Genomic DNA, 15,466 nt, shown 5'->3' on the forward strand with positions numbered 1-15,466 from the left:
AGCTTAAACTGAACAAGCAATCAAATTTTGTCTTAAGGAAGTGAGATTTTAGTATTTTTCAGTTTTGAAGTCTAAAACCACCCCAAGGCATAGGAGCCATAGCCTCAACTGAAAATGAATTTTTGCAGGGACTGTTAATTGCCATTTGTACCTAGTACTGTGTGTATGTGTATACGTATATACACACATGTAAATATATGTGTGTGTGTACGCATAGATACATACATGTATGAAATAAAGCCTGTCACTATGTGACACAGGTTGCATATCTGGGATCATAGTAAGGGCGGGTGCGCTAGGGGGAATAGTGAGGATATTTAATGACTACTTGTTTTTTAATTAATGAACACTTAGCCTTTCTATGTGCATAATGGCATGGGAGTTTGATATGTAAGATGTTTGACAAACTGAGATGCTTGCTGTTGAATTGCACGCTGGGGAAATAGCCCAGTATTTGGGATTAAGACTGTCAAGGCTGGCTAGGTCTGAATCATCGCTCTCTCTCTTGTCCAGTGGGGACTTAACAAAAACTTTCAGACTTCTGGTTTGGGACGTTAGATAGGTTTGTCTTTGGATATGTAAATAGGTGATTGCTAAATTTGGTCAGATTTCTCCTGACTGGCTCTTCCTAAATTCTTAGGATACGTCCTGGTAAATTACACTTTGTGAATTAATTGTCATATATGTAATTGTTGCATTTTGGATGTACCTAGTTTGATAATTTTTAAAAAATATTTCCATTTAAGGTATCTGTTTGCAGGTCAGAAAATGAGAAAATGTAATTGTGTAATGCTCTGAAATGTAAAAAAAAACAAGCTGTAAATAAAATCGACTAAATCCAAATTATTTGTGTGTGTTTCTCAAAAAGCTTTGAAAAATTTCAAGATGGTAGAAAATTATTCTTTGTAATAGTGTATAGAGGAGATGAAAAAAATCACTTATTTTCCTATTTGCCCTATCAGGGAATATATAATCTGAGCATGATAAAATTCAAATAAGTGACTAATCAATATATTCTTAAAATGAGGTTTTGTAGTATAGAGGTCTGATATACTTCTAGACTTGAGACCCTCCTGCAGCCAATTTCTCATATAAGTGTATGGATTTTAATTATTTCATTTTTAGCTTTAATATCTCATCACATGCTTCTTTTTCTTTTTTTTCTTTTTTTACATTTGTGTAATTAAAATCAGTCTCTTTTCTGCTTTATCTTCTGCCTCAGGTATCATTGTTTTTGGGGCTTGTAACTTAGCTCACTATTTTTCTACATGGTCCATCTGTCCCTAAGATTTGATTTCTTATTTTCCATTTTTAGCTTTGTATTGTTAGTGAAAAATCTGATTGATTGCCTGTGGAGGCAAGTTTGTCCCAAGATTTTTTAAGTTGCTTTCATATTTTAGGCTCCAACTTAGCTTTTAAATGTGATACAATGTCAGTTTGACACTTTTGGAAACTTGGAACTTTTAAAGAGAGCAACTTTTTATGGATTTCTAAGTAATGCAGTTGAAATATCTTAGTTACTATGGAATTAATTATGAAAAGATTAATGGAGATTGAAAATCAGTAGTCTTCGGTCAGCTTCCTTAAGGTAATGTACCAATTTCTGCAAAAGCAAGTGGAATTTCTTCTGGGGAACTCAGTCAATGCTTTTTGATTATAATAAACACACAATTAAAAAAAAATGTTTCACTTGAATAGAACATATTCTTTCCTGCAAACAGAAATATAGTATTTTAAAAATTCTTTGATTATAACAGGTTGAAAGAAGTTCATAGTGTGATTGAGGGGTTTTAAGGAAGTATCTTAAAAGATTTTCAGAGAACTTGTTTCAGATTAGTGAATTTGTTCATGCAGATATTTTCGAAAGTTTGAAATCTAAGGTTCAGGAAGATTTAAACCAGGCAAAGCAAAGAGTCACCTAAGTTATGTAATTCTAAGGCTTTGGGTAATGATCCAGGTGAGTTTTATCCTAACATAGAAATGGTTTTGACAGTGGATACTTCTGATGTAGTTAAGTGCTTGGGCAGATGTGCTCTTGTGGGATAAACTAAATTTGATTTGTTTCAGAAGCCATGGAGAAAAAGAAGAAAGAAAAAGATAAAATCATGATTGTTGAGTATAAAAGTAACAATTTGATATAGTCCATACCTTTGAAGAAAAGGTTGAAGCATAATCACAAATGTGCATGATCTCTTATTATTATGCCAAATAATCCCTCTGTTTTAAACCAGCAGTCTGGCATATTTCATCTGAAGTTTCTATAGGGAAACAAGTTTGAAAGAATTTCTGTAATCTTAAAGATGTACTGTGTGTTCTAAACACTAAACCAATAGCTGCATACTAAACAGTGTTTTCAAACAAATTTCTTAAGCAGCTAAGATATATTTGTCCAGTATCCACTGTAGATGGAGATAGAGTTGAATTGGGTAATTGTAGCCATTTTTCTCTTACATTTCTCTTTAACAACAACAAAAAAGGAGACACTGAACTCTTTATATGGAGACAACCAAATGGGTATTTGTTTTCCCCCTTGCAGAGAGAAAACTAGGCTTAGGCCAGATCTCTAGTGGTCTAAGAAAAGTGATTAGAATAGGATTAGCAAGGGGGAGAAACTAAGGGAAGTAAGAGCTGTGAAAGCTAAAGATGTCTTTATTTCTAGAAATCTTTGGAAATGTAAAGCATCAGAGTGTTTTTGTCTTTCAGTTTTCTAGAATTTATAGACCAGAAAAGGTCTCTTCTGTAAGTTTGGAAGGGACTCTTTATAGATGTGGAACCAGAGACCTGAGATATCAGTGAGACCAAGAAAGTAGAATTCAGTAGTCTGAAGCCTATTTACAGGACTGGATGGTGTGTCCCTACTTGGTTTTCATGGGGAAAATCTATAAATAGTAATTTTAGATTGGTACTAAGTAGCAAAGACAACAGACAGGAATATAGATATGAAGATGGACTGTGGGCAAAGGATATGGAACTTACTAAAATCAGCTAAATGAATATCTTCATTAGCGGGTCTGAATTTCTAATTTAAAAAATAGAGTTGCACCCCTGTTTTGAGCAGGTTGTACTTACTATTGGTTATGTTGAAGATACACATTTAAATTCTTTTATATACATACACATTCTTTAATATAAAATAACTGAATTGAGAATTGGAAATACCTTAAGAAACCTATAATTTGGATCTAAAATTAGATTTTTCCTTTTAAGTTGTGAATTTTTCTATAGCTTGTGCTGCACTGGTTCACATTTGGTAATACTTGTAGCAGAGAAGAGATTGGCAGATGTCTAGAGAAGTTGATAATGTTTAAATTCAGGACAGTGTTTTGATCTGTATCCGGTGATGGCCTCCAACAGGGAATTTGCCAGAGAGAATTCTGAAGACCCTGTTTCTAAGTTGGGACAAATTTAGTGTTTGCTTTGGAATTGTATTAATATGGTTGCTATTAAAACAATTAAAATGCCTGATAGAGGGAATTCAGAAATAGAACAGGAGGCTGGTGCCTTGCCAATAGCCAGGAGAAATAAAACAGCTAAGCTGCCTTAATTACCTTTACCTGGTTCTCACTTAGTTACTAGGCTCTTAATATTCTGTATTTACAGTTTGTGTACATTTACTGTACTCCATTCAACAAAGAGTGAATAGAAGTAAAAAAAATGAAAGTTTCAGTAGTTTAAGTCATATAGGTGATCTATATATTTTTAGTTTTCCAGGATATCTTGGTGTTTTTACCATGGATAGTTGATACTGAGATCAGAGGAGAAACAGCTCAACTCATTTGTTTATTCTTCACTCAAGAGATTTAACCTTTATAGACTCAAACAGGGTTTTTTTCCGGTTTACTTTCTTTGGGACTTTAGGTGGAAATCATTTTTTCCCTTCATATTAATAGAGAATTGTAATTTGCTGGGTTTTTTTTTTTTTGGTATTTAAAAAATTATTAAATATACCTAACATACAGTTTACCATTTTTACCGTAAGTACAGTTCTGTGGCACTAAGTACATCCATGTTGTTGTGTAGTCATCACTACCATCCATCTGTAATTTGCTTTTTGATAGAAATCTTTTAAGTTTGGATGGTATTGTTCTGGCAGCCTGGCTTCCAGCATTCCTTCCTAATCAACCTGCAGTCCTGCACAGGGCTAATGGTGCCCCCCATTTTTTTTTTTTTTTTTTGCGGTATGCGGGCCTCTCACTGTTGTGGCTTCTCCCTTTGTGGAGCACAGGCTCTGGACGCGCAGGCTCAGTGGCCATGGCTCACGGGCCTAGCTGCTCCGCGGCATGTGGGATCTTCCCGGACCGGGGCACGAACCCATGTCCCCTGCATCGGCAGGCAGACTCTCAACCACTGCGCCACTTGGTAAAATTTTTAGGTCAATTAGTATGACTGCATTTACCTATTAAATACTCTTTAACAGTAGGTTTTAGGTTAAAACCATCACCTCCTAATGATGAAAACAATTTTGTGAATATGGAAACCATTTAAATGATTTTAGTAATGGACTTAATTAAATTAGTTTCCAAAACTTTAATTATTTACATACCATCACACTCTTTACCATATTTTCATATGTGTACCGTTTTTCCACTTTTTATGTCAGTACTACCAATGGAAAACAAATATGCCTTGACATGTAGATAATTCTGTTAAAATTCTAAGATCATCTTGTATACTACACTTTGGTAGGAAATACTGAATTTTTATATCATGCCTTAAAATCCATCTTGGATAGAATCAAATTTTAATGTATCTAATCTCTGAAAAAACTAATTGCCAAACTTGAATTTTTTCTTATAGATTCCTATGTTAGCATAAATTAAAGATTGGTTGTGGGGATATGTAAAGGAAATGAAGAAAATAGACTCAAAAGTTACCAGGATTTATCATAATAGTGAATTTCTGAGTCAGATTCTCATTTTCAACTGAATAAATTACATGGCTGTAGTATATGGTCTAAGCTGTGGGCCTTCTTCCGTTAGACACTTTGGTTTGTAAAACAATTTCATAAAACTTTGATGTTGAAAACTGGCCAGTTCTAAAATTAACTTGTCTTAAAAGTTGGTTTAAAAGTGCATGAAATATTTCTTTAAATTCCTGATATTTGTAAGATCTCGTTAAAAATAAGTTGAAAACACAGCCATTATTTAAATATGGAATTTTCCTTGTATCATAAGAATGTGACAGTTAACCTTTTGTTGCCTTAGAAGTCTTAGTGCCAGAAACCTCCTTATAATTTTTTCTATCCAGTGTGGTTATCTAGAAGGAATACCAGATACCCCATAGCCAAAGTGTTAAGGCTGTGTTATAATCACACTTTTTCCTTTTCATGTAAACTAAAAAACTTGTAATTTTAACACATATCAAGTTTTAGCAAGAGCTTGTTTTTTAAATATTTAAGATAATTTTGTAACCCTCAGTATCCCTCACTCAGTTTTCTGCAGCACAAAGATTCTCTTAAAAGCTACTGAAAAGTCCTGGAAGGCATACATTTTTCCCCCCAGGTAAAGTATAATAGGGGTTTTTTGGGCTTGCCTGGGGAGACTTTTTTTTTTTTTAATAGAACTGTGAGAGGATCATCCTGTTCAGTGTAAATGATAGAAATACTTATGAGAATGTAACTTGCCAGTGATGCAGGTGAGTTGGAGTGTCCGTTAACATTTTTGCACTAATAGTCCTCGGTATCAGTCTTTTTATTGAGCAAAGGATCATTTTTTGTTCACTTTTCAGGCACATGGTTGAAAGTACAGGCTCTTGAGCCAGATTTCCTAGGCAAAGCCTGACTTGGATCTGCCACTTACAAGCTGTGTGATCCTAGGCAGGTTACCTCAGTGTCATGATCTGTGAGATGGGGGAGAGAAGTAGTACCTCTTCAAAAGGTAATTGTGAGAATTTAAATGTTTAAAACAATACAGTGCCTGGCACAAGACTTACGTATATACTTGCTGTCATTACCACAACTAGCGCTCTCTGTATGTGGCATAGAAATTTCATTCTGGTAGCTTTTGATAGTATCTTTCTTCAACACACACGCAGTATAAATTTAAAAAATGTTACAGCGACGTTATTCTTATCTGAAAATTCCAATAATCATAGTATGCTGATCATCCACAGATATCTAGAAGTAGGCATGGTCTGACTAGTCCCAACAGGCATTTGCGGAGGGCAGCTGGGTTGGAGGTTGTGGGGAATATGGTGAGGGGAGAAGTCCACTGACATTTCAACTCCTGAATGAGGAAAAGGAATTATGATTCAGACACTTACGTACTAATGATCAGTAACCATCTGAGAAGCCCAGCACACCCCAGATCCTTTCAAAGGCATGAGAAGTATCTGAGCTGGTGGGGCTCAGTGGAGTAGAGGTTCCTCTTAGGAGGAATTTCCAAAGGTATTAGAACCACAGAGCTGTACTTGTCAGCTTTTAAGTAGTGTAAATAAGCTTTTTTGTACAGATACTGTGTTTTCCTGAACCTTGGTGTTTTATTATTTTAATATCTTGCCAAATGGTGAAAAAGTGGACATTAATTTGAACATCCCCTTTTATTGCCACTGGTATGATTAGATTGTTTCCCATTTCTAGGAGGGAAATACCTCACATTCCAAGGCCTTGATCTGTGTGCGTTGTGGCCATATTTTCCAGAGGGTAGTCATTTCTACCCATGGCTCCTGTTTGAGATGCTGTTGATTACAAACCTATGATTTCCCCTCACCATTTAGTTTTTAGCAGGGAATCCGGCTGGGAGTGGCACATCTTGGTGTTTGTCCTGGTATGCTGGGAAGAACTATGTGCAGTTTGTCTAAAACCCTAACGAAATAACTGGTTAGAAAAATAGCATTAGGGTGGAAAACCAGAATGTCTATTGTAAAATGAGACACTATCTATTCTTTTCCTGGTTGTTCATGTTGCATCACGCTACATTGTATTAAGAGAAAATTTATATTGAGTGTTCAGGAAGATAGTAATGTTAATTCTTTAGTTTTTAATTCTGGGCTTTGCTCTAAGAGTGTGACCTCTACTTCCTTCTTTCATGCACTCTACAAAGGAGACTGAAGGTTCTTACCGTGTTCTTATTTGCCCCTTTATATCTCTGCTGCCTCCCAGGAGTAGTTGACATTGTTGAATGTAAGCTTTCTCTTAAAGGACAAAACAAGTAATTTCCAGTGAAATCACTGCCTTTCATGAGGGTCTCCTTCCATTTACTGCCTCACTGCTGGGGCTTCCTGGCACTTCCTCATGGATCCTGCAAGTGTGGTCAGTTTCTAAAGAAAAACCTTGAGACCCTAAAAAGCATTGAGGGGATACTCATCTTAAACATTAGCACAAAAGACTCATGGGCCAGGCTCTGTGGACTGGGGTCTCGCATGTTACCATTTTACACGGCATTTCTGGGCACTGGAGGGGTAAATGCACAGGAATAAGATCATTCTTTGATTTGACTCTCCTCTTACCTAGAAGTGAAAAGGAGATTCTTTAGAATGATTGTTGAAACCTAAGTTTTACCCATGGAGGGGGAGGTTCAAAAGATGAATTCTTTGTGCGTTCATATTTCTGGTTTTCTTGTGTGACAGCTGTTGGATTGTAGCTAATAGTATATTTAAGTTTTCCCATGAACAAAAGGGTAAATAACCTCATTATTAAACCACATTTAAGAAAATTGTTCTCCTCTGAGTTAAAATTCAGAAGTAATCATGTTTCTTTATAGATCAGGTGTATAAAGTTTCTCCTTTTCAGTGTCAGAAAAGCCTTTTTTTTTAAGGTTTTGATTAGCTACTGCTTCTGATTCAGCATTAAAAAAATATTACAGGGACTGGACATTATCTAAATCAGTGATCCCACAGTTGCCTACACTGACATGATAGATGAGTTTTTTCTTATTTATACTGTACTTAAAGTAGGGAAAGTAAGGAAACAAGCAAATAGGTTAATAAAAAATAAGGCTTAAAATAGTAATCCTTCATTTGCTTAGTATTTGAAGTCTCTGTTCTGAAAGCCTAAGAGAAAGCTTACCTTGTCAAACTTATTTCAAGTAGGTGTTACCTCACTAAGTTCAGGTGCTGAATAGTACGCACAGGTGCCATTGGCATTAAGGAGAAAGGGGAGGGATTCAGGCAGTTTTGGTGATTCTTCAAAATGGTGTCTCTTGAGCTCATTAATGATATGATATAGATAGGGATGACAACTTTGGCCCTTATTGAATACAGAGAAGGTCAGGACTACTCCATCACTAGGCTAGTGTTAGGCCAGTAAAAATTTTTTGTCAGGAGCATTAAATTGTGAGTTAGCATCGGAGGGCAACATCTTCATGAGCCTTAAGGCATTTTGCAGCTCAACTGACTTGGGCTGGAGAGTGCCCTCTCCTGGACAAGACTGGTGTGTACACACCTCAAGTCTTTTCCTTTAGTACCAGAGCTTCACATGTGAAGCCAGCAAGTTATCTAGAATAAATTCATTATAAAAATTCACCTGAATTTTGGTCTTATTTTTAAATTTTTTTTTTGGTAAAATGGGTGAAAAAGAACTCAAATGCTCTATTTTTGTTAACTTGGTTTTTTCTACCATAGGTCTCAACAAATGGCAGCTATTACATCAGACAGTGACGAGTGCTGCTGCTCCCTTACAGTGTCTGACAGACCACTGTGGATTCAGACTGGGAGCATTGACGTTAACAGTGAAACGGGCAGGTCTGTCTGTGTTAAGCCCTGCCACAAAGTGAAGAGGGCTTCATGTCATCACTTACCATTCCCAAAGTAGATTAGGCTAGACGTAAAAGAATGCACTAGTTCTTTTTCCTTTGTTTTCACTGACCTTGGTAGCTGGGTGTACCTCATGTTGGTGGTAGTTTTCATTGAGTGAAAATAGCTTTCAGTCAATATTACCTGTTGTGTTTAAAAAAAAAAAAAAGGTAGAGCCGGCCTCCTGAGAGCTTCCATAAATCCAGAGGAATTTCTCATAGGGTGGTAGAAGTTGGGTGTCAGATTGCAGAATTATGTCAAGTAGCAACTGAGTCTCCATGGAAAGTCAACTAGTGGATTTCTTTATCTTTTCACTCTCTCAGTCTTTCTTTGTCACTTTTATACTCATCACTTTAACTTCTCAGATAGTCATTACTTAATATAAAGAATATATATGTATATCGGTATATGAACATATATATATTCTTAATTAAATCAACCTCAAAACCATTGTCATTTACATAAGGCATGTCAAAACTTAGAGGGTGGCAAAAGATAATGCTGAGGTGTAGTTGTAATCTAAGTACATTTGTTAAAACCTCCTTAGATAATGCTCAGAATCCTTATTTGGGGCTCTTACATGGCAGGAAGGGTTTAGGGATTTTTGTTGTGCTGCTTTTTGAACTTAGGATCTTTTCTTTGCTTTCTTGAAATAAGGCTATTTAACTCTGGTGTTTGAAGCTAGTGAAGAGCTGTAATTGGACTGTATCATTGTGTATGAGCTATAATTTGCAAACTGGGTCAGAATGGCACATTTTGGATCAGAGATTAAGGCTGGGGTATTTTGGACTCTTAGCTCTATAGGAGTTGTAGCTACCTGGTGACCCCTTGAGGGAACAGCATTTTCAATTTTCTGCACCTCCAACAGGAGTAGTAGTAAGATCTGCTTCGATCTTTGGCTTTTCTGCCAACTGGAATAGGCCTCACTAAGGTTGAAGCCAAATATTGAAAGTCATAAGCAGAAGGAAATGGAGTTGTACATGGAACTGGCTGTTTACCTTTTCTTCTCTTTCAGTTTATAAAATGGGGATGTTTACTTGCAAATTTCCATATGAGTCTAAATTTATTAGTATTAATGATCATATAATATCTTACTTTTAGAAAATAAAAACTTTTCTTAGCTCAGTGTCAAATTTTAAAACCATGTTAATGATTCTGTTGCTTTAGTAATAAGCAGGGACCGCTGTTGTTTTGATGTGTGCGGTATTTATAGCTAGAAGCAATTTTTCATTGCTTGAGAAGAAATGTGATAGAATGCCCTGTGAAATTTATTTTATAGGCCTTGATCCAATAAGTGAATGAAATATGGCAGCACTGGAAAGTTAACATAAGATCAAGAGTTCTATCAAAGAATGAGAAATACATCTACTTTGAAGTGTTTCATAGTCAAATATTGGGAAGGATGGGGGTGGGTTTTCTTTTTTCCTTTTTGCATTTTTGTTTTGTCTGTTATTTATTCCACTGAAGATACCATATCTTTGGTTTAAAAATACATTTGACCAAAAGTAATCATTATTCTTTCCACGGATCACCTCTTATAGAATTCAAACTCTTATTGGTACTTAGGCTCCCAGGTTTGAGAGGCATAACCAGGGATTGTAGAGCGTTTCAGTGGGATTCTACTACTTCTTGATATCAAAGGGAGGTCGGTAATGTTGGGCATCCTGGTCATGCTACTTAGCAGTAACTTCTATAAGCCTTGCCCTTTATAAATGTTCTGCTCAGAGCCCGGCTTTTTGTTGGAGGTATGGTGCAGAGTGCCTCTGCTGATAACTTGGTTTGCTGTTGTAACAAGGGACACTGGTCAATGGAACCAGTGTACCTAAGTTCTCTTCCAGTAGCAAAATGGTGCTCTTGATGCCTTCTGATGTTCTGTGTGTGTCTACCTCTGGGAGGCACCCTCCACCCCCCTCTGTTGTGCTCTTGCACATATGTAGACAGTGTCACCTGCAGCTGATTTTTCCATAGTCTGGTTTTGTATATAAATTTGCTTCTTAAGACTGTGCTAGAGGAAGGCTGCTGGCGTTTCATAGTCCACAGCGGCGAAGCTGACTTGCAAACTTTTATATTGTTACTTACTTGTGAAATGGCAGCATAAAGAACAAAGCTAAAATTCCCTTTATTAGGCATATATTCATAAAGTATTTAAAAAATACACTCAAGTGCAGATTGATTACGTGAAGGTGAAAACCATTTTATTTGTGTTGGAATTTGGCCAGATATACTTCAGAAAGAACATGAATGCTTCTGCTGGTTTACAGTGGCAGTAAGTTGTTTTCTCAAAAAACCTACACGGGTCAGGTTTAACTGATTTAAAGTAAAAAATCAGGTGTGATCCCACAGTCTATATAGGGCTTAATTTAAACAAGGACATCATTTTTCTTATATAATTACTTGTGCTTAACTACATTTTCTTCCTTTTCTTTACTGTATTTCAGCACAAAGACATTAGCAGGCTGCTGGTTTCATGGACCTGTACCACAATGACAGAGAACACCAGAGCATCAGGACTGAATGAAATTGGAGACTCAGATTTTTAAAGCTGCACTAAGAAGTAAATATGCAGGCAGTGGTTAAAACCAACAGTCTATAAAGGGGCACTTGCAAATTGTGCTATATTAAACCGAAGAAAAGGTATTAGGGGAATGTTTTATAAAAAAACTATTGCAATAAATTATGCATGAGATGAGGAGAAAAGTGATGTGAAATACGCAAAGAACTCTCTTGAATTTTATGTGTGAAGAATCACTGACAGTACCTTCTTTTGAACATGAAGTTCTTCTCAGTACAGTTTGGACACGCCTGAAAGGCATGAGATGATGACAGAAATGCTGAATTATTTTTCATATTAAAACTTTGTGCTTTCTCCAAGGTTTAATCAGCTCAGATATGAACAAAGGTATTTCTAAAATGGCTCTTCTAATGAAACAGCAATAGTCACAAATGCCGAGGCCAATGTTTCCTTCAGGATGCCAGTGGAAACAGAAAAGATTATCTAACAAACACATCCTACTAAAAGGATGGCAAAGTGTCCCCAACCCACTAAGAAAACTTGGATCTTTAGTAAAGCAGGGCTATATTATCTTAAATATACATTTGCTTGTTAGAACATATTAAGATGTATTTATTTGCCACCAGTATTTAATATTTTGTGCACACTTTCATAACTACATTCTTACCTTTCAAATTCTGACTCAAAGTGGATCAGGCTAGTGTTGATCTTGGAGTGAAAATGTACTCTAAGAGCCAGTTCTTAATTCTGCTGAGCTGGAAAGGCTTGTACTATTCTCCCTATCCTTACTGATTTCTGAACTAGTTCAGAAAAGGTGATAATATCTGAATTTTGATGTTGACCTCTCTCCACAGAGAGCCTCTCTTTCTAAGTGCAAGAAGTCCTCACAGGTGTCAGATGGGACTTGACCCTGGGGAACAAGCAGCAGGAACAGACGCATAAAGATGGTGAACTTTTCATGCATAAAGTATGAATTCTTATTAATGGAGACGGTAATGTTCTTCTTGTCTATGAAAAATACATATTATGAAAAACGTTAATTTTTCTTTTTTAATGAATGGAGAAAACATTAATGAGAAAACCAGATGGACCTGTTAGTACTACATTTTTAAGGCATTTTATATTTGATGGTGCCATACTTTTAATAATAAACCTGAAGTTTTTTAGTGGCAATACTGATTTATTTTTTAAACCAGAAAGATAATCCATATTGATTACTTAATACAAAAAAAGGAGAAAAATAGAAAATGCATTTGAAGCAACATAACTTGAGCATTTGGCTCAAGTGTTCAAGCTTTGCATAATCTTACAGTATAGGTTTGGAATTACTTATTAACCCCACACTCAAGAGTAACAAAAAGTTCTGGGTGAGTTTTAGAATATTTACTATACCTGACTAGGATTTGTTTTACAACTCAAGAAAAGGTAGGCAGTCTTGCTTCTAGCCAGTTAATGCAAATCCTAATTACATTGTAAGTAACTAAAAGTCTAGACTGCATTCTGAAATTGTCTTTACGGAAAATCATTGATCATGAAGTCATTACACATTTGATCAAGTCTGAAAAAGCTCAGGAAGTGTAGCAGCAGGGCGTTCTAAAGATGATGCACACTTCAGTGGCACCCTGCTCTCTGGCCCCAGAGCTTAGGCTCGGGTCCCTCTTGTTCTTTCAGATATGTAACCCAGCAGTACCTTTCAGGCTCACTTCAAGAATCAGATAACTCCCAGGTCATAGCAGATTTTGTGTAATCAAAAATTCTAATTGCAGAGTGACGGAAATGACCAAGAAGTAATATAAAGGCAAAAGAACTGGGAGAGATCAGGTTTTAAGTATCTAAATATTTTTTAAGACAATTCTCAGTGGTGTTTGTTTGTTATAAACCAGATTTTCATTTTTTTTAAAAATGAAACTTGGTGGTATTTAAAATCTAGACATACCATGTTGCTATTTCACTTTCACTGCTTTAGTTGCTTAATATTTAAGCTTTGCTTCATGCTTCCTTTGTCTGTATTTCAAATCTTCACAAGCCTATTTCATTTTGTAGACCTGAATGACAAAAATTGTTTCTCACCTAAACTATGCTGAGACCTAAATGTTAAAGAATGTTGTGCAACATTTATCCAATAAAGTCTTGATTTTTTTTTTAAATTTAGTTATTTAAAAACTATTCATTTACTTTTTAGGAGTTAGTTAGGTTTTAAAGGTTATTTTTTAAATTGTTAAAATTCAACCACTTGTCCTTGAGGGAGCTGTTTTAACTAGCACTGCTTCCTTAGGAGAACAACCTGTAGTTTTTAATCACTGGGAGATTCAATGGGATGTCTTTATGAGGATAGAGGATAGAGGAAAGGAGAATAGTTTAACTAGGAACCTATGCACCAACATTACTGTTTTCTTTTCTGATGGAAACGAATAACCCATCATTCAGAGTTGGATGTAATTAAACAAACATCTACTGCTGGGCTTGTCCTAATTTTAATTAGCCTTGCCCTTATGGATAAATGGTTACTTCTTTAAAAGCCCAGTACATCCAACGTTAGGTCAAGTGTTTGACCAGAAACACTCAGTTGTCAGGAAAAATTAGCCTCTTGATACCTACCAGACAGACAGTTGAGATTTTTTAGGGCTGACCCAGAAACTTCAGTCAGTGTACGTTTTTTTTTTTTCTTTCCCCATTTGAGTAAAGCTATCCTTTAGAAGGCTGCCTGTTATTCCAGAGTATCATGGAGTCTTTAATTGCAAACATTCTCCCATTTCAGTTTATCTAAATGAGCATAAGAAGGAGGCCACTGAAATCTGGCTCCGTTAATATCTTTTTTTTTTCCCTCATGTTTCCCACAAATGAAAATGGAAAGAGAGAACCAGGGAAGGTAAACAAGTCATGTGCATATTATCTGGGAAGGCCTTAGAAGAGACCCCCTGCAATACCATTCCTAACCATCTTGTATACATGTCAGTATATTTATAGATACAACTCCTACAAGATAGAGGGAATGAGTAACAAAAGCCACAGATGGCAACTTTGGGTGCTGTCTTCAGATAACAGCATAATTTAGATCCATGCCCTCAAATCACGTTAAGGCTGTATCAGTGTCTCCCTGCACACGCTGGGCGTGTCACTGCACGTAAAAGTTAGCCGTTTTCTTGCTTTTATACCTGACAGCTCATCTCTACTCTTTTACTTAAGAGTCTTCCCTCAGAGCTTTGAATAGAGTGTTTTTTAAGCATACTTTCTTCTAGTGATGAGCATCCTGCCAAATCTTTCCTTACTCACAAAAAAATTTCACGGCCTAACTCCTTTGATATCAAGAAGGCGATGACCCTGGGATGAAAGAGAATACGACTAAGGAAGGCACCCTGTGCCCCGAGAAAGAAAGAGCTGGCCAAACCCAATGCTAGGTCACTGACCTGGAGAGTTAATACTTCTAGGGTTAGACCTTTCTTCATTCCCTCCTGAAGCCCATTTGTAGAAGCAACTTTCTAACATAAAGGAGGGAAACAGAGTGGGTGATATTATGATGACGCTTTTATCTGAATAACTTGCTTTATTTAGTCTAAGGTAGAGACATGGACTCTAATCTTAGTTCTATCAGTTACCTTACCAACAGAAGAATCACTTAGTGGCCACACTGGCCAAAATGGGGTATGGAAAATAAGTGTCTCACTCAACTAGCTCTTTAGTTCCTACTCAGCCAAGGCCAAAAACATGGGCAACATCAGAGAACCTTCTTCCCCGAGCGAAATATTCTATAATCTTATGTTTCTGAACTCTGTCTGCACTCCTTTGGACACTGAGCAGACCGCTCAAACCTGTGAGCTAAAGGAGGTGAGTGAATTCCGAAATGGGAAGGGCCCTGAGGTAAAGGGGAGCCTGATGTGTCACTGCCCTAGGAAGGCACAGCCAGGGGCTTCAGTGAGACACAAAGCAACTTTACAAGATGGTGATGGGGGTGATTCACATGTTTAAACGCACCTTGCATTAACGCCTGTAGAAAGGGAACAGCTGGAAATGCACAAGCTGAAGCTCTAACTCCTGGTCTGATGCCAACCAGCCAGTGGCAGAATCCAGTCAGTGTCACAGAGCTCTAGGAAATTATAAGACCTTTTCTCCCAGTTAACTTCCTCAGGCAAAGTTGCAGACGGTGTATTCTCCTTTGGGGCAGTCAGACCGTCCCTACAAAACAGTCTAGTGTACTTGACAACAAGGACCATAGCGTCCACCAAA

General features: G+C 36.7%; 1 protein-coding gene across 14 annotated transcripts in view; it reads left to right on the forward strand.

Moving 5' to 3' along the window:
* Positions 1–13,391, forward strand: part of PWWP2A (PWWP domain containing 2A) — a 33,112-nt gene extending 19,721 nt beyond the window's left edge. For 5 of the 14 annotated variants that reach the window (XM_004285248.3, XM_004285250.3, XM_033415668.2 and 2 more), the window contains exon 3: positions 11,169–13,391. Coding sequence is in view for 3 of the 14 variants with exons in the window: in XM_004285250.3 (XP_004285298.1) it covers positions 11,169–11,182 (14 nt within the window). In the remaining 11 variants the exon portion in view is untranslated. Of the gene's footprint in view, positions 1–5,431; positions 5,502–5,727; positions 5,877–7,138; positions 7,250–8,559; positions 8,680–11,168 lie in introns of those variants that run through there. The other 9 variants (XR_004479745.2, XR_007476736.1, XR_004479747.2 and 6 more) reach the window with 9 other exon arrangements.
* Positions 13,392–15,466: the final 2,075 nt, after the last annotated feature.

This window comes from Orcinus orca, chromosome 3 (genome assembly GCF_937001465.1).
Source record: "Orcinus orca chromosome 3, mOrcOrc1.1, whole genome shotgun sequence".
In the NCBI taxonomy this organism is placed as follows: domain Eukaryota; kingdom Metazoa; phylum Chordata; class Mammalia; order Artiodactyla; family Delphinidae; genus Orcinus; species Orcinus orca.